This window comes from Moesziomyces antarcticus, assembly GCF_000747765.1.
Source record: "Moesziomyces antarcticus DNA, scaffold: scaffold_v10020, strain JCM 10317, whole genome shotgun sequence".
In the NCBI taxonomy this organism is placed as follows: Eukaryota; Fungi; Basidiomycota; class Ustilaginomycetes; order Ustilaginales; family Ustilaginaceae; genus Moesziomyces; species Moesziomyces antarcticus.
In genome coordinates this window covers 164,279-182,567 of record NW_014638990.1, presented here as the reverse complement: position 1 = coordinate 182,567, position 18,289 = coordinate 164,279, and the positions used below count along the sequence as shown (strand labels likewise).

General features: G+C 61.1%; 7 protein-coding genes across 7 annotated transcripts; 3 read left to right on the top strand and 4 right to left on the bottom strand.

The window, feature by feature from the left end:
• Positions 1 to 133: 133 nt before the first annotated feature.
• Positions 134 to 4,447, bottom strand: PAN0_020c5940 (DNA replication helicase DNA2; the record flags this gene model as incomplete). Its single annotated transcript, XM_014798634.1, has 1 exon — positions 134 to 4,447. One exon carries the CDS (start codon positions 4,445 to 4,447, stop codon positions 134 to 136), a length of 4,314 nt encoding a protein of 1,437 aa, XP_014654120.1.
• Positions 4,448 to 4,844: 397 nt separating this feature from the next.
• Positions 4,845 to 6,503, bottom strand: PAN0_020c5939 (actin-related protein; the record flags this gene model as incomplete). The annotated part of the gene is made up of 1 exon (XM_014798633.1): positions 4,845 to 6,503. The coding sequence occupies one exon, from the start codon at positions 6,501 to 6,503 to the stop codon at positions 4,845 to 4,847; it is 1,659 nt and encodes a 552-aa protein (XP_014654119.1).
• Positions 6,504 to 7,090: 587 nt separating this feature from the next.
• Positions 7,091 to 8,086, top strand: PAN0_020d5938 (proteolysis and peptidolysis-related protein; the record flags this gene model as incomplete). The annotated part of the gene is made up of 1 exon (XM_014798632.1): positions 7,091 to 8,086. One exon carries the CDS (start codon positions 7,091 to 7,093, stop codon positions 8,084 to 8,086), a length of 996 nt encoding a protein of 331 aa, XP_014654118.1.
• A 539-nt stretch (positions 8,087 to 8,625) lies between these two features.
• On the bottom strand, positions 8,626 to 9,276 carry PAN0_020c5937 (60S ribosomal protein l10a; the record flags this gene model as incomplete). The annotated part of the gene is made up of 1 exon (XM_014798631.1): positions 8,626 to 9,276. The coding sequence occupies one exon, from the start codon at positions 9,274 to 9,276 to the stop codon at positions 8,626 to 8,628; it is 651 nt and encodes a 216-aa protein (XP_014654117.1).
• Positions 9,277 to 9,792: 516 nt separating this feature from the next.
• Positions 9,793 to 11,898, top strand: PAN0_020d5936 (uncharacterized protein; the record flags this gene model as incomplete). Its single annotated transcript, XM_014798630.1, has 1 exon — positions 9,793 to 11,898. The coding sequence occupies one exon, from the start codon at positions 9,793 to 9,795 to the stop codon at positions 11,896 to 11,898; it is 2,106 nt and encodes a 701-aa protein (XP_014654116.1).
• A 181-nt stretch (positions 11,899 to 12,079) lies between these two features.
• PAN0_020c5935 (WD40 repeat-like protein) lies at positions 12,080 to 13,843 on the bottom strand (the record flags this gene model as incomplete). Its single annotated transcript, XM_014798629.1, has 1 exon — positions 12,080 to 13,843. One exon carries the CDS (start codon positions 13,841 to 13,843, stop codon positions 12,080 to 12,082), a length of 1,764 nt encoding a protein of 587 aa, XP_014654115.1.
• Positions 13,844 to 14,335: 492 nt separating this feature from the next.
• PAN0_020d5934 (s-adenosyl-L-methionine-dependent methyltransferase) lies at positions 14,336 to 18,099 on the top strand (the record flags this gene model as incomplete). The annotated part of the gene is made up of 2 exons (XM_014798628.1): positions 14,336 to 16,785; positions 16,914 to 18,099. The coding sequence occupies 2 exons, from the start codon at positions 14,336 to 14,338 to the stop codon at positions 18,097 to 18,099; spliced, it is 3,636 nt and encodes a 1,211-aa protein (XP_014654114.1).
• Between the last annotated feature and the right edge of the window lie 190 nt (positions 18,100 to 18,289).

The window sequence follows — 18,289 nt, the reverse complement described above, 5'->3', positions numbered from 1 at the left end:
CCACGTCACCCTTTTAGCTGTGCACACCTGCAAACATACACTTGCATTTGGTCGCGCACTCCCGTCTCTGTCTGAAAAGCTGGCTTGCGTGAACGTTGTTGCACTTCCGATGTGGACAAACAGTGTGGGGTCTCTACTGTGAGCTTAGGGTGGGGTGGGGTGAGGGGACGTTGATGATCCAGCCCTGCTGTTTGACGAGGTCGAGGAGGGGACTGAGTACGCTGGATGCGTGGAGCGTGGGGGAATGGCCTATGAGGATGAGTTTGCGTTTGGCGCGGGTGAGCGAGACGTTGAGTCTGCGCAGGTCGTTGAGCAGTTCACCTGTGCTGCCGCCGCGTGCGCCCGTGGATGACGGTACATGGTTGGCACGCGTGAACGTGACGATGATCACGTCCTTGTCTCTACCCTGCGACTGATCCGCGGTCAAAATCTCGACATCCTCGAGCGCGTGCCTCCCAACCCCGCTCGCACGCGTCGCCACCAACGAACGCAGCAGCTTGATCTGCTGCCGATACGGAGTCACCACCCCAACCTGATCCGCACTGCATCCTGCACGTAACAGCGCCTCGGCAATGCTAATAACGAGCTCGGCTTCAAACTGGTTCTTGACCAGCTCGCCGTGCTTACTCTCTCCCACCATCTCGAGCGGCAATCCGGCCGTGTCGATAAACCTCACCTTGCTTTCCGGCTTCAGTATTTCCTCCATCCACCCGCCCACTCCCGCGCCTTGCAAAGCCGCCTCCAGATGCGGAAGCTCCAACCTTCGATCCCTGACCTGCTCCGTGCCCGCCCTGAGCTGCCCGCTATACACGAGCTCGTTAGCCAGCCGCATGATGTCGGCGTTCATCCTGTACTGCGACCTGAGCGCCACCATGGCTGCATCGCCGTGTCGTTCGCACAGTAGCTTGAACAGCGACACGTCCAACCCGCCCGCCTTGGCCTCGGCGTTCTTCACCAGCGGTGGCAGCTGATGGTGATCGCCGACCAGCACAAACTTGTCCGCGAACCGCAGCGGCCCCAGACACGTCGGCAGCGGGATCTGCGACGCCTCGTCCACAATGCAGTAGTCGAAAAGATACTCGGGCGCCGCATCGGTAGCCGACTCGGATGGCGAGTCCGCACCACGCCGACTGCGCAGCTTGGCCATGCCGGACGAGAAGAAGGTGTGGTGCACACTGAGGCACGTCGCTGCCACCACGTTGGGCGACTCGAATGCCTCGCGCAGCTCCTCCAGTGTCGAGCAGCGCGGCAGCAGGAATTGGTGCGCGTCCGCATGCACCTTGTCCCTGCTACCCAGACGCAAGATCCGCATCGCCTCCTCCTCGCCCTTTGCGGGCTCGTCCTCGGCGAGCTTGCGCAGGATCGTGTCGACGGCAGAATGCGTGTAGCTCGTCAGCAAGATGCGCTTGCCAAGCCGCACGAGCAGCTGGATCAGCTTGGCGATCGTCGTGGTCTTGCCCGTGCCGGGCATGCCGAGCACGAGCGCATAGTCTTGGGCTGACAGCACCTTGTCAATCGCTATACGCTGATCCTCGTTCAGGCTCGCGTCCGCCCGCGTCTCCGCCACGACCATACGCACGCGTTCGTCCTGCACAGGCTCGAGGAACCGCGGTGCACGCATGTCGACCACGAGCTCGCGCCGCTTCACATCACCGCCCCTCTGCGGCGTCAGGAAGAGCGCGGCCAGATTGGCTCGAACTCGACCCATGCCGCTTCCGAACTCGTCCTTGTCGATGCGGAACACCACACGGTCCGCAGCAACCTGGTTTCCTACCGGTCCGTCAACACTGCCTTCGGCATCTCGTTCGAGAGCCCGCTGCATAACCGCATCCAGCGAATGATCTAGGCCGATGTCGACCGATGTGGGCGTGACTCGGGTCACGAATCCCTGCGCGACCGAGAGCATGTCCGGCTCGATCGAGATCGTCACGGGGTCGTTGACCGAGATGTGACCAGCTAGCACGCTCGCCTCGGCATCCTGTCCCGCCTGGCAGTGGCGAACGAAGCGGTGAACGACGCGGCGCATCGACGACGATGCCGGCGCTGCCGAGGCTTCCTCAAGCTGCAAGGCGTTGAGGTCCAGGCGCATGCTGGCAAAGCATCGTCCTGCCTTTTCGCGTTGCTCGGCCGACATGGTCCACATCTCTCTGCGGATGCGCACGGCGTCCTCCTCCTCGAGATTCAGGAGTCGGTCCCACTTGCGGAAAAACTCGAGATGCACGGCTGTCAGATGCGACGTTTTCTGCTCGTACACATCCGCAATCGGCGTCCTCCTCGCCAAGACCAGGTCCGTGCCCTGTGCCTCCGCGACGCTGAGCCTCGAGACGTCTTCGTGTGACGTATTCGACTCCTCTTTCGGCTCGACGACGTTCTCGATGGCGCGGCGGAACAGCATGCACCCGTCGACGGCGTAACACCTGCGACACTTGTACTCGCTGTCGATGGTGGGTGGCAGGACCCGAACGCGATCGGTCTGCGCCGCCTCGGGGTCGGGCTTGGCGAGCCGACTCGGGTTGTGACGCAGGTAGTGAGCCAGCTCGTTGCGTCCGATGATGAGGCTGCGAACCTCGTTGCGGCTGCGGCTGATGCGGTGCATCTCGCCGGACTTGGAGTAGTACAGCAGTCCGTCGTTCACTCGTGTGGCGTAGCGGTCTGACATCATGAGCGTATATAGCATCGTCTGTGCGCGATGCTCGGTTGAAACCACCTCGGCTCGGCCCGTCTTGAGCTCAAGCGGGACCACGGATGTGGTCACCTTGGATGCTGGCGGCGCTTCCGAATCTTGCTTCTGCACGCCTCGCGCAAAGGCACCGTTGCTATTCGAGCCAACCTTGCGCGACGGCTTCGGGTCGGAGCCCTCGGCGATGTCGCACTCGACCGAGACGTCGACCTTACCCTTGAGCCCAAAGGCCGGGCTCCAGATCTCCTCTTCCACATCGAGGATGCGGCGAATGCGCACCTTTGCCGGCTTCGACTCGGGGCCACGGCTTTGTTCGCGAAGATTGGCCTCGGGATGGAAAGAAGCTTCGGCTTCGTGTTGTAGAAAGACATGCGCGAAGCGAGCAAAGGCAGCTGCTTTCTCGCGGAGTTGAGCAGTGGCGTCTTCGGCACTGAGCTCGATGGCATACAGGCTCTCGACGTTGGAGCGCACCTGCTCTTCGATCTGATGGTCCACAAAGGCTCTGCTGAAGTCGCCAATACCCTGCCATCGCTCCGGCCAGGGAGACACGGCCTTGACTTCTGCGGTAGGCATCGATTCGCCGTCCTCAAATTTGGGTGGTGGGAAGGCTTGGGTGGTTGGGGGAGGTGGCGCGGTGAGACAGGCCTGGAGGAGTTCGTGGAGCATGTTGCCCATCACAAGGCTGACCGTTGTATCGGAAGCGCCGCGGAGTCGGTCTTGAACGACGGGCTTGCGAATGCATGAGGCGACATCAGCGACTTTGGTGGCCGGCACCAAGACGTCGGGATGAACCACGAGGAGGTTGTCTAGAGCGTTATCTGCGCTGTCGGCGTCTGTTGACCTTGAAGCCAAGATCATGAGCTGAGCCTGTGGAGCGTCATCGGACGCGAGCATCTCCTGGGTGGCGCACTGCGACAAGGACGGCATCGAGGCGAGATCATCCCACAGCTCGTCATCGCTCTCCACCGATTCTGCGCGGACGTCAGGTGGGGGAGCCGGATTAGCAGCTGGTTCTTCGAGTGCTATCTCGATCGCAGGGTGCGGTGCCGACCTGCCCTTGTTTGATGCGCTTGCATTGCTGTGCTGCTCGAGGAGGATTGGCACCTTTCTCAAGTCGCGTTCGAAGCGGCCGACGAGATGGACGATGTCGCCGGTGCTGACGATAGTCTGCATCCAGTCGTCGCGCAAAGAAGCAAGATACACATCGGCCTGCTGAGCGTCCTGAGGTCGTACTCCGTCTGCTCGCTTGCTCCTTGAGTCAAGTTGGTCTTTTTCGAGAACGAGAAGGTGCTCGGGCCGTGTGCGTGCAGGGCCGGTGTGCGTGTCACTGGCAACGTTGTACGAGCCGTGGACTGTTGCCACGACACGACACCGGACGTACGTGCATTGCTCGCGAGGTTGTCGAGGCGTATTGGAAGCCGACGCACCGGTACTGGTGGTAGCTTCGAGACCGCGATCTAACTTCTGACGTTTCACGGCCGATGGCGAATGACGTGACGCGAGCTTTGGCGTGGGCGGCGCTGGCTGCTGAAACCAGTCCTCTAGATCGAGGTCGAGAGTTGGCTGAGTTTGGAAGCGAGTCGTTTCGGAGAGGGCTGCTCTAGGGCGGGAGGGACATGAATTCTGCACTTTCGATGTCTGTGAGCCTTGTAGGCGGATTGGCTTGGGCTTTGGCGGGCTCTGCGAGGGAGGAATGGAGAAGTGGGAAGCGTCGAGGTCGGCGAAGAGCTCGTCCATGAAGAGAGCGTCCGCAGCGTTGAGCGCCATGGCAGGCAGGCAGGCAGAGCTTTCGGCAGACGGCCGATTGCGATGTGCTGCAACGTAGTCTGATCGGATCAGCCGAGACGAAGGTGACGGCAGAGAGCCTCGTCGTTGTTAGCCAAAAATTTCGATGTGACCCATCTTCGCTGGAGGTGTTGGTCTGATGGCCGCATCCTCCACAAAATCACCCTGCTGGACCCTGCGCTCTGAGGACTCGTGTCGTGTCGCGTGTGGCCGTAGGCGCGCGGTTTTGATTTGTTAAATTGATACGCTCATGCTCATGATGCTTCACAGAGAGGACAGCATTGGGAGCGCACACAACTGCGCGGATGATGGAGAAAGAGTGACTGTTGCAAGAGCTCTAAAAATACAAGGACGCCATCGAGCACGGCGGCATCCGACTTCAGGTGGTGAGCTTGACCGAGAACGCCTGGTTGGGGCCGGCTTCGTTGTAGTTCTGCTTGGTGATGAAGGCCTTGGCCTGCGGATCGCCAAAGACGAGCTTGGCATAGATTGTGCCGCCGAGGAAGGGCGCCAGGTCGGTGCGGTCCTTGAACTCGGAGAAGTAGTCGGGCACGCGCAGCGCACGAACGTTGCGCGCCTGCAGCGGGTTGGGCTCGGCCAGGACCTGGGCCGCTTCGGTCTGCTCGGTAGCGACAAACTCGGAGAGCGAAGAGATGGCCTCAATCTGAATCGTCTTGATCTTGGCAGGATGGCCGGTGAAGATCAGGTTCTCCCAGAGCTGTGGCCGACGATCCGCATCCTCGACGCGCGAGATGGCGTTGGCGATCGCCAGCGGCAGCGGCACAGCTTGGCTCCAGTCGGGCATCGCAGTGGGCATCGGATAGCTGTCGTAGCTCGACGTGGCATGGCCCGCACTGCCATCAGCTTCGGCAACCACGGGTCCTGCACCGAACGGCTCGTCGCCCACGTGCAGATCAGCCGCGCCCGCCACATCCTTGAGCAGCTCGGGTCGGAAGAGGGGCTCGAGGAAGCGGAAGCGCTCGGGACCGATCTTGAGCTTGAGTCCGCGGAAGTGGACAAGCACCGCCTTGTCGTCCGTCGAGCCGCCGGGCTGACCGTCCTCGCCCGTGATTGAGGCGAGCACGGCTTCGTCGATGCCCTCGCCCTGGTTGGCCTCGAACGCTCTGCGCCTCTCCTCGTCCTCGTCGTCGTGCTTCTTGGCACCGTCGACGAGCACAGCAGCGATGTCAAAGTTGCCCTCTTCATCCTCGCCGTCGGCGGCGGAAAGCAGGCCACCAGCGCCCTTCTTGACCGCGTCTTCGTCCAGCACCAGTCCTTCTTCGACGAGCTGCTTGGCAAGCGAGAACATGGCGCTCCTGAGAGCCGTGTCGTCGTTCTCACGCGGCGTCGCCGATGCGGCCTTGCGGGTATATCGGAGCAGCGTCTGGACCGCCTTGGCGACGCTCTGATCGCGGCGGAGGAGCTGGGCGAGGTAGAGGATGCAGTGGCGCGCGCCGACGTCGGTCTTGACGTTGGCGTTGGATTGAACGACACATTCGATCACCGGAGTCACGTCGCAGCTCTCGTAGCCGAGATCGACGACGCACGCGTTCATGGTGCCGACGCCGTAGCACGACAGCAGCGGCTTCTCGGCGATGGTGATGGCTGCCGAATTGAAGTGCTCGAAGAAGATCTGGGTGAGGTAGGCGTGTGTTGCACGCGAGATGGGAAGCGGCAAGCTGATGAGCACGTTGGAATCGTTGTGCGAGCGACGGATGGGCAAGAGGTGGAAGAGAACGTAGTTCCACAGCGCGATCATCTGCTGCCAATCGCGAACGTAGCCCTTGCGCATGGGCCAAAAGATGGCGACATCATCGCCGCGACGCTCCGCCTCGTCGAGCGCAGATCCAACCAGGTACTGCGAGTAGTCGGGAGCCGAAGACGAGCTCGACGATCCGGACGCGGCCGAACGCGGAAGGCCGACGCGTGCTGTTAAGGAGATGGACGGACGCTTGAGGATCTCGTGGATGCCATAGCCGGCGGTGATTGTGTGGGAGCCGGTGACGACGATCACCGTCCTTGCTTCTCGAGCGGTCATGTTTGCCGACGAGAGGAAAGAGGGTGAGGATGGAAGCTAGCTGGGGTGTAGGGAAGGGTGCAGATGTGGAGTCGAGGAGCAGCCGGAGCAACGTCTGTGCTCGACTTTGCATCCAAAGCGGCTCCGCGTCGGGACTCGCACTCGACCCTATTCTTCGCGTCGCTTCACCCGCACGATAAAATGGTGATCGACCCTTGCTTTTTGGCGCGGTTGCGACTCTGCTGCTGAGCCTGGCAGGCTTAGAAAGGGCGGAGGAGCGGCTGAGCCAATCCGCGATGGATGGAGCGAGAGAGAGGGCGTCTGGAGAGCGGCTGCACGCTTTGGTCAACCGCTCGAGAATTCTTCGCCGTCGAGGCCCGTAAGCCGTGCGCGGCCCAACAGCATCCTTTGCAGGCCATCGCTTCTCCACTCACTTCTCGTCGTCGTCATCCTCATCGCTCTCGGCTGCTACCCTTGCGATCCATCTACCGCGTTTGACACAGGCCTCTCTTTTGTAGGGCCCCTTTTCCGCGCACAGCAGCTTTCGAGCACCACCCGAGATCATCCTAGTCAGCCGCAGTAGACGTCTCCACCTGACACGCAGCACCATGAACCGCGGACCCAGTGGCCCACAGAACATCTTCCGCACGCTCGAGCGTCTGCGACAGCAGGCTCAGCAGGCGTCACAGCAGTTCAACAATGCAGGCAAGCCAGGCGGAAGCAGCGGAGGCAGTGGAGGCAGCGGCGGCGGCGGACGTGGAGGCCCGCCCAACCTCGCCAACATCCTCGGCGGTTCGGCTGGTATCGTTGCGCTCGTCGCGCTCGGCTTCGGTATCAACATGTCGCTCTTCAACGTCGACGGTGGTCACCGTGCCATCAAGTACTCGCGCTTGTCAGGTATCAAGGAGAACATCTTCAACGAAGGTACCCACTTTATGATCCCCTGGTTCGAAAAGCCCATCGACTACGACGTCCGAGCCAAGCCTCGCAGCATCGCCTCGCTCACCGGCACCAAGGATCTCCAGATGGTCTCGCTCACCTGCCGTGTGCTCTCGCGCCCACGCGTCGATGCGCTCCCCACCATCTTCCGCGAGCTCGGCACCGACTACGACGAGCGCGTGCTGCCCTCGATCGTCAACGAGGTGCTCAAGTCGGTCGTCGCGCAGTTCAACGCCTCCCAGCTCATCACCCAGCGAGAGATGGTGTCGAGATTGGTGCGCGACAACCTCACCGCACGCGCGCAGCGCTTTAACCTCGTCCTCGACGACGTCTCCATCACCCACGTCTCCTTCTCACCCGAATTCACCCACGCCGTAGAGGCAAAGCAGATCGCACAGCAGGCCGCGCTGCGTGCCGCCTTCCTCGTCGACCAGGCCATCCAGGAGAAGGCCTCGATCATCGTCAAGGCGCAGGGTGAGGCCAAGTCCGCCGAACTCATCGGCGAGGCCGTCAAGAAAAACAAGGGCTTCCTCAAGCTCCGTAAGCTCGAGGCCGCTCGCGACATTGCCACCATCCTCTCCCAGGCCGGCTCCCACAACAAGGTGCTGCTCGACGCCGACACCCTTCTGCTCAACGTCGCCAACGAGGACCCCACCCACTCCTAGTCGCGGCTGCATACCCTCGTGCCTTTTCATTCTCGCCTGGGCGTGCAGGGTGCAAGCCGCTTGCAGCTCTTCTTGTATTCTAATGCCTGTTCACCAGCCTGCCCTTGCATCCACTCCGCCCTTGGTCAAATCACAACCCATCGCTCATCAATTCCTGCTTGTCCACCGCGAAAGAAAAAAATCGTTGAGATCGAGTCCGCAACCACCTCACCGGCCATCCGGGCGTCAACTGCAACCTTCGTACACACTCGTGACGTGCACAGACCGCAGAGTATCCGACAGCAGAGAGCACAAGCCGCCGCTCTAATGCGAACGGCGGCGTGCGCCTCCAACGGCAATTTTGTATTTTAGGGTGGGGGGGGATGAGTAAGGTCACAAGATTAGCTCCCCTCATCCCAAGTCGCTTCCTCGGCCACGAGCCGAGGCATCGAATGGAACTGGGTGTAAGCGTGCGTAAATGCCTTGTGGGATGCAAGTGACCGAAGCAGAATTCTCGAAAACCCTCCAAGCTGGCCGAAAGAGACATGGCGAACAACCGCTTAGAAGAGGCGGTAGACCTTGCCCATGGTCGACTTGACGTGGAGCGACTTGATGTTCTGCCACTGCTTCTTGAGGAGCGAGATGAGGAAGTTGATGGCAAGCATGACGTTGGCCAGCAGCTGGTCGTCGGTCATCTGGACGTGGCCGACGGCGACACCGAGGCAGAGAACCTTCTTGAGCTGGAACTTGATGGTGCTCTTGACCTCGGTGACCTTCTTCTCGAGGTCCTCGTTGTGCGAGACGGGGGTGGGGAACTTGCCGGCCTTGGAGAGACCGGGGCCCAACAGACGAGGGATCTGCTTGATCAGAGCCTCGGAGGCCAGGAAGGCGTCGTACTTCTTGGCGAGCTTCTTGACGAGCTTCTTGTTCTTGTTGAGCTTCTTCAAGTCCTCGACGGTCATGAACTCGAGGTTGATGAGCTTGGCACGGTCGACATCGGCGGCGTCGGCCAGAATGCACATGCTCATGCGGGGACGGGGCACATGGGGAAGCTTGACGGTACCCGAGAAACGCTTGTCGCGCTGGGGGTCGTAGTTCTTGAGGCCGATCTGGAGCTCGACGGTCTCGTTGAAGTTTCGGCGCTTGTCCTCCGAAGCCTGGATCAGCTCCTTGAGGGTGTTACGCACGCTGGACACCTGGATCTTGCTCATCTTGACGTTGTCTTTGATGGGACTGGTGGGGAGAGAAGAGAGGACAGGATCAATCTCTCGCGCCTAGTCGGGCGCCGCTCGCCCTGCGCCGAGGACTCCTCTCAGCCACTGGGTGCGCTCGTCTGCCCTGCGCTGCCCCTCGTAAATTTCCTCCCTTGTCGCGGGTCAAAGATTCGAATTTTCGGATCCGAGACCGAGTGCTGCGGCATTACTGCGGACTGACCGGAATGTTTTGCGCGAGTATCAGGTGTTGGATTCCGCTGAAGAAACAACGCCAGCTTGAGAGTCGAACGAGCAAATCGGCGATCCTAGACAAGCTGTTTTTGCATCCGATCTCATCGGGGCGCAGTGGGAAGAATTCGAGACGAGGCGGCGACCGTGCGGCCTCGTCGCTGGGTTCACTGATCGTCTCGACGTTGCCAACCATCTTCACTCTTCCCAGCGGCTCTCGAAGAACAACTCGCGTTTGCATCAAGCTACGCTAAGGCGAACCACATAAGCACGAGCTCGACAACAATGAAGCGTCAAGCGGAAAAGCAGATTCGCAGGGAGGACGGCGAGGACGGATCCGATGACGACTCGCCGTCTTCACAATCATCCATGCCAGCCACGCCTGCTGCCGGACGTGTCATTCGGGGACTTCCCAAACGAAGGGGTACTCCCGGAACACCAGGAGCTCCCGCGGCTAGCTCGTACATGTTTGGCGCTACGCCGTCCTCGTCACCTTTCGGTGCATCCGCCGGTGGCGCCAACCCCTTTGCAAGTCCCGGTGGAGGCGCGGGATTCGGCAGCGCCACCTCTTCAGCGAGTCCAGCCCCAGCTGCCGCTGCGCCAGCACCCACCTTCAACTTCGGCGCTTCGACCGGTGCCAGCACGATCGCCTCTCAACCACCCGCAAAGGCCAATCCGTTCGGCGGATTCACTGGATTTGGTGCCGCCAAGCCTGCCGCCCCGTCGACGAACGCAGCGCCTGCATCGACAGCTGCAACCTCTTCGCCAGCTTTCTCCTTCTCGCCGTCGGCTGCCTCCTCGTCTTCGTCTCCAGCCGCTCCCGCCGCCTCGACTACGCCCTCAAAGACTTCCAGCTTCATTGCCGGCATCGTCGGCGGCTCATCCGCGTCTCCCGCTGCACCAGCATCGACCACTGCGGCCAACGGCGCTTCCAGCTCTGATTCGTCTGCAGCCAAAGAGAAGCTCCGATCCCTTCGTGGTCTGAACCTTTCCTTCCAGACGACTTTGGCCCAGAAGATCAAGGAACAGCTCGACGCCGACCCTTTCGCCGACCTCTCCGGCCTCCTCGACTCGTTCAAGGACCAGTACCGCAAGCACCGAGAAGGAGCAGACAAGAAGTCTTCCTCCGCGCTCTCTGCAGGCGCTCCGTCCTTCCAACCATCGAGCAATGGCACGTCTTCCAACACTGCGGCACCATCGTCTTCGCCAGCTTCCTCCTCTTCCCTGCCGAGCTTCAGCTTTGGCAAACCTGCAGAGGCGACAAAATCCGCGACGACAACGCCTGCAGCTCCTGTTGCTGCTCCGTCCTTCTCATTTGGCTCGAGCAGTACTGCCGTCAAGCCAGCCACCGGCGGCTTCTCCTTCTCGCCGTTGCCGTCGTCGACCTCCACAAAGCCGTCCGGCAGCACACCCTCGGCATTCTCGTTCGGATCTTCAATCACATCGAGCAAGCCCGCAGCAGCAGACTCCACACAGGCCGCTAGCGATCACGCAGAAGACGAGGACGAGGACGATGAAGGCGGAGATGAAGATGAGGACGACGAGGACCAAGACGATGAAGAGGACGAAGAAGAGGATGACGAGGAGGAGGATGAGATCGACGACGAGGACGACAACGAACAGGACGAAGACGATGACGATGATGACGATGTCGAGGTGGTTGAGACCGCTTCCAAGTCGGCCAGCGCTTCGGCATCAGGCTCAACCGTCAAGCCGCCGTCGTTCTCCATGCCTAGAGGTGGATTCTCGTTTGGCGGCAAGCCGCTCAGCACCTCTTCGGCCGATGAGGACAAGGGCAAGGCCGACGCAGCACGCAACATGCCTGGTGCCCCCAAGCTGGACCTTCCCGCCAACTCGGGCGGCTTCTCGTTCGGTGGCAAGCCGGTCAACTTCTCCACCAGCAAGCCGAAGGAAGCGGTACCCCCTGCGACCACAGCCGCTCCTTCCTTCTCGTTTGGCAAACCCGCCGACTCTTCTACGCCCGCTGCCCCAGCTGCCAAGACTGCGTCCAGCTTTTCTTTCGGCAGTGGCGTCTCTTCTAGCTCGTCCAAGGAAGCGGCTCCCGCTTTTGGCGGATTTGGATCGTCTGCAGCGAGTAACTCGACATCGACCTCGACAAAGACGCCTGCCTTCTCGTTCGGTGCATCGACAGCAAGCAAGCCAGCAGGCGCATTCGGATCGTCCTTCGGCACGCAATCCTCCAGCTCGACCTCAAACGCCGCCCCCACCTTCTCGTTTGGCGCCTCTTCGCCATCGGGCACCACGACCAACTTTGCCAACCTCTCGGCATCCACCGCGTCCAAACCGGGCGCATTCTCGTTTGGATCACAGGCGATCAAGTTTGGCGATGCCAAGAACGACGCGCAGAACAAAGACGACAAGGACAAGTGAAAGCAGGCGCAGCTGACTCAATTCCACGCGGCACTCCCCGAGTGTTTCCTGGAATAGAAAGGTTGTATTCTCCGATGAGGCAGCTATCGGCCTCGGCTGGCGTGGAATCGTCGTGCATGGCGTTCGGGTGTGAGACATGAACAAGGCCTGCATCGACTTTGAGCGGCTCGTCGCCGACAGACTAGACTTTGAGTGCACGCACCGAGTTTCCTGCTGCAAGCGCGATCCAGTCCGAGTCGTGAGGTGCGAATCCGGACGTGTTGCCGCCGCTGCTGCCCGCTGTGAATTCGTTCCACTCCTGCACAACGCTCTTGCTGCCGCTGGAACCTCCGCCTCCGCCAAAGCCTCCCACACCAGGAGGCAGACCGCCGCCGCCGGCCCGGAGCCACGAGACGTTGTTGACCATCTCCTGGTTCGGGGTGGTGTAGGCGAGGAAGGGAATCTCGGCACCGATGCCGATGCTGCCCGCCAGGCTGGCGGTGGGCGCCGGACTGGCAGTGCCGCCGAAGGAAGAGGTCGAGTGAGAATAGCCCATCGAGCCGGGCGCCGGCGAGGGCGCATGGCCGTTCCTGCTGCGCCTTCCCTGTGCCGATGCGGTGCGCAGCGTCGTGGACGCCAGGTCGTAAACGAGCACTTGAGCGTCATCGGCGGCCGAGCATACCATGCCTTTGCTTGGACCGAGCACTCCGGCGCCGACCGAAGGCGGGCCCCATGCGATGGCATTGACTGCCGCAGAGTGGCCGCGCAATTCAAGGATGGGCGATCCGGGTGCCCTGACGTCCAAGATCTGCACCGAGTCGGACTCGAGATGAAAGGTGGCCAGGTAGTTGGCATCCCATGGGTTGAAGGCGATCCGAAGTAGAGGAGCGGCAGGTACGCTGCGTGTTGACGTCGCCCTGGAAGATGTCGACATGCTGGTGCCTGGACGTGATTCGGTGGCGCCGGGGGCAGTGCCAGTCTCGTAGATGATGGTCGAGTGTTCGAGGCTTCGCAGGTCGAAAACACGCACACTGCCGTCGGCACCTACACTGGCGAAGACATCGGCCGAGCCTGGACACCAATCGACATCGTACACTTCGCGATCGTGTGCGATGAGCTGCGTTAACGCTGTGCGCGTGGGCAGATCCCAGATTGTGCAGGTGGTGTCGATGCTTGATGTGACGATGAGATTCGGAGAAGGCGTGTTCCACGAGAAAGAGGTGAGCGGAGCAGGTGGACTCTTTGTGTTCTTTGAGTGCGCCAAGACACTCTTTTCGCGCAAGGCGAAGGGCAGCTGCTGTGGATCCGGCTTGGACGCACCTGCCGTATTCCCGCCGACGTAACCGGCTTGGTAGGGATCGGCGAATTCGTTGCGATGGATCTCCCAAATACGCAGACAGTCGGCTGTACTTGCGAGCAGCTCTCTATCTGGGTAGTGATCTGGTCCTTCGCCACCTTCAGAAGAGAGGGAGGAGCGTACTTTGGCGCCCCAGCTGCCACGCTTGGCTAGCTTGGTGGTGGGCGACGCATATCCGCGGTCACCGGAGCTGGACTCTCTGTCGAGCGAGTCATCTCTTCGCTCGCTGGATGAGCCATCGAAGAGGGTGGATGGCTGGAAACCTAGTTTCGTCGGAGGATATGGGTGGGATGCATCCGCCAAGAGAGTGAGGGAGGATGAGTCGCGTGGATGGAAGCCGAGGATCTGGATGCGGTTGGTATATTGCTCGACGAAGGAGCCCACGGCTATTCTAGCGCTATCTGGAGGTCCTGGCGTGCTTGAAGCTGGCAGTCCACCAAACTCGTCGTGGCGTCCTAGCGGCGAGGGCGAAGGCGGGACGTACCGTGCTGAGCCGGATGGATTGCGCAGGTGTTGTGATGAGGAGGAGGGCGAGGAGGTGGACGGATGATTTGACCATGCCAGCGCAAAAACCGGCCAGGGCGCCCTGTATTCCGCTGTCGGAGGCATGCCGATGGCGACAAGTGCAGCCGTGTGCCGGACAAAGCTGCTGTGACTGTGGCTGTGACTGTGGCTGTGACTGTGGAGGAATCACTCACTGCCCAACCGCAGTCGGCGTATAGAAGCGGGGGACCGAAACGGAGGCGGGCGCCAGCTGCTGATACGGTGGCGCGAGCAAAGGCAGCAAGGTTCCGGAGTGGCCCAAAGTGATGATGGGAGAGGTTCGAGGTTTTGCAGGGACGAGTGGGACGGATCGCTGAGGGGTATCGGCAACGAGCAGGCGGTTGAGCGTGTTGGTCTCGTGGAGGCGCCTCGGCAGTCGAGCACCGCACGGACGTGAGATCGCGATTTTGCAGGCACAGCTTAAGCACGAGGCCGAAGGGCGAATTCCGAAGAAAGCGGCCGTGGGCAACTTTTTCGAGAAAGGGGTGCCTGCCCATCAGCCGTCCTTAGCTGGCTTCCCCGACACCTTTCCTACGCGCCTCAGACCATCCATCGCCAATGCAAGATCCACACGAGGTCGAGATGGCGTCGGAAGCTCCGAGCGGTCTCGCAGTTGCTGGCGAGGTCATGCCGGAAGCATCCACTTCGGCTCTTCCGGCTTCGAGCACAACCGAGCATGCGACTGTGACGTCGCAAGAGCCGCTGTATGATGCGCTGCACGAGGCCAAGCAGAGCCTGGACAGCCAAACGAAAGCGGCTGCGCACATCCATCCTCTGAACGCAACAACCCAGTCACTCTACTCGGCATCGAGCGCAGACGGCCGGCTGTCCCGAGACGATTACCGGCAGCTCATCTCTCAGATCCGTCGCTCTGTCTCGCAGTTTGCAGCCACCACTCCAGCGCTCAAAGCACCCGCATCAGCGCCCTCGGATGTGTCGCAACCCAACGATGCGGCGGCTGCAAACCAGCTGCGTCGGTACATCTCTCTCTTGGCCGAAACATCTACGCACACCACGGCGCTTGCACACTCTATTGCTCCGTTCAAGGCTCAACGAGACCCGGCTTCTTCGACCAATGGCCTGCTCGGCTCCTCCCTCGCCTTCCCTCCGTCACTTCAAGCTGGCACCTTTCGTAAGGGCGAATCTGCCGCTCCACCTTCGAGCTGGACCGACGCCCTGCAGACTCTTGAGGCCCTGTGCAGCACGCTAGAGCACACAGCGAGCAAGCTCGGCCTCGAAACCTTCTCCGACCCGGCCCCGGAAGTGGCAGATGAGCCTACAGCATCGGGCTCGACAGGTGTGCTGACACGCACGCTGACTCTCGGAGCCAAGATCCTCGTCATCGATGTCGAATTCCTCCTCGAAGGCAGCAGCTCGGCTGCGAGCCTCCGCCCAAGGATCAAGTTGAAATTGTCGTATGCTACCGACTCTGCGGATTCACAACACGTGCGTGATCCTCGTTTGGGATTGGTTTTGGAGACTGACATCCAGAAGATCGCGGACAAGCTGTTCGGCAACGACGGACCGGGCGCGATCGAACAAGACCGCACTGCGGTTGCTCAAGCGCTAGCGAAATGGACCACCAACCTCACCGACCTTCTCGCACTGGACGCCCTTGAGGCTAGAGCTACCGAGGCTTCGGCCGACCGGGCAAGGAGCACTGATCTCTTCGCTGCCATGCAGGATTTCTGCTCGGCTGTGGTGCGAGTATCCGAAGCGGAATCTTCGTCTTCTAACCCGGACGCCGTTCTCGATCGTGGACATGGACTCCACCAGCTCCACGCCGACAAGCCATTCCTCCACACCGTCTTCGCCCGAGACGCCACGTCAGGACAGGAATACACGCTCTCACTGGGAGTGCAGGCGCTTGATCTCCCTTCGGCCGATTCCGGCCACGCCAGGTCTGTCCAGCCTTCTTTTTCTCTGACACCGCAGGCAGAGGAGCTCTTGCTCTCGTCATCGGCCAAGGACCCGGCGACCTCGCTAGGCTCCGTCCCTTCGCCTGCAAATGCCGAGAAGCGTGTTCCATTGCACTTTGTCGTGCGCCTTTCTCCGCCCGTCGTCGTCACTCGACCCACCGCAGCCAAGTTGGCCACGATTTGCAACCTCAAAGAGACCACGCCTAGTGGCAACACTGCCGCTGCTCCTGCCATCGCATCTGCAGGCGCAACCTGGTTCGAAGACGTTCTCGCTTCCTCTTGGGCCGAAAGACTAAAACAGTCCCCGATGCAAGACGACGAAAAGCCCAGACGATGCATCTTTACGCTAGCCCAGACGGTCGAGAGTGTCCGCAGCGCTCAGTCGCAAGGTCTTGTTGTCGACTCGTTGCCGCTTTTGACTTCGACAAACGCAGCCGGTGATGGCACCGACGGAACCGGTGTCGCAAGCCAAGCAACATCGACGCTAGCCAGACTCTTTGCCGCCATCGAGATATTGAGGGACGAAGTCAAGGTGACCGAGCTCATGCACGCAGCCGTGGCCACGAAGCCGGACGAGCCGGCGCAGGCCGATGCGAAAGCGAACGGGTCCGCCGAGCTGTCCCTCGACGACCTGCTGGGTTCCGCCACCGGCTCCACCCCGACGCGCATCCCGGTCACCCTTGCATTCCGCGTCCCAATAGCCAACGCTGCGGAAGAGGCGCGGCAAACGCTCAGCTTGCAACTGGCATTCCGCACGCCGACCGACGATGGAAGCACGGTTAACTTTGATGCGTCCATCTCGCCCTCAAAAGCATCCGCTGGTTGCGGATGGCTGCTCGAGGCGGACGCCAACGCGTCATCTGCAGGACAGGCGTCTGTTAAGGGTGCTCGTCTCGAAAGTGCGTCGGATGAGGCTCAGGCGATCGCTGCCGGGCTCTCGGGCCTGGACTCGCTCGAAAAAGTGGTGCTCGGCCTCGCCGGCTGGGCCGAAAAGCAGCTGGGGGTGCGCATCACCAAGCCTGAGCCAACAGCGCCGTCGGGGCAGGCAGCCTTTGACCCGCTCTCTTACGAGCAGCAGAACGTCCATGCGTAAGTGCGTAGCCTCGTCCACATACCGCCGAGGTGCAATTTGAGCTCTCGCTCCTTCGAGCCCTTGGCGTCTTGCGCTTGCGATCGAGTGTGAGGCTGATGCTTGAGTGCTTCGCCATCTGATACAGAATCTACGAAACGATTGCGCCCCACTTCTCAAGCACGCGGTACAAGCCGTGGCCGCTCGTCCCGGCGTTCCTCTGCACTGTGCCTGCAGGCAGCTTGGGTGCCGATCTCGGCTGTGGCAACGGCAAGTACCTTCCCCTTCGCTCGACGCTCGGCCTGACGGCATCCTCTTCGACGGAGGACCAGGAAGGTAATAGCCTACTCACTGTCGGAGTCGATCGCTCGTCGAATCTGGTCGGACTGGCCCGCGACAACTTTGGCATGCTAGAGGGCAGCCGTGCGCAGGAGTCAAGCGAGGCCAAGGGCACAAGACGCCAAGAGGTTGCTGTTGGAGATGCCATCCAGTCATCGCTGCGAACAGGTCTATTCGACTATGCGATCAGCATCGCCACAATACACCATTTCTCCACCTGGGAGCGAAGACGCGCGTCGGTGCAAGAGCTTATTCGCATCATTGCCCCCGTTGCTGCCGACAGCCACGCTGATGCGAGTGCAGAAGACGCGAAAGAAGTCGATTCTCGCCTGCACGGAAGCTACGGCCGCGGGCGCTTCATGATCTTTGTTTGGGCGCTTGAGCAGAAGGACGAAGGCAAGCGCCAATTCGAGGCGCCGAATCCCGAATCGCTCAAGAGCCGGCCAGAGATCCACGACCCGCTGCGGAACAAGGCCAAGGAGCGTCTGGTCTCGTACAGCGGTCTACAGGCGAGTGCGCAGCCGTGCGAGCCGGTTCCACACGCAGACGAAGCGGAAGCGTCAGCAGACCAAGTGCGCGTGACTGACGACCAGGATGTGCTGGTGCCGTGGGTGCTCACCACGCCGGGGCAGAAGGCGAGCAAGAAGCCCAAAGCTCCTCGCGCTTCCAAAGCCAAGACTCGGAAAGACGGTGCGGCTGCAGGTGTCGACACGCGCAGCCTCGAATCGCGCGTGTCCGAGCTTAGCGTCGGAGATAGCTCGACGAGCACAGAGCAGCCTGCGAAGGAGGCTGACGAATCACGGCCCGTGTACAACCGATACTACCACATGTTCCGCGCTGGCGAGTTGGAAAGGCTCGTTGCGGATGCTGCGGAATCCATGCCCGCTGTGCACCGGAAAGATTCCCAGCCACGCACCATCCGCGTCCTCCGCGAGGCCGGTGGGTGGGAACGAGGAAATTGGTGGGGGGTTTGGCGGGTCCAGTGGGCCGAATGAACTCTGCACTCTCGTCCTGACGAAATGCATTCTCATTCAACAGAACAATGGCGAGTCTGGAGCAAGGTTGCGCAAGTGCGCTTGTGTTTATATCTGTGCGCATTGGTGGGTGGTGAGGGGGAGGCTTCCGTCATGCGGTGCGCAACTGTGGGGGAAACTTCATTTGAGCTCGGGGTCGGACTGGAATGTG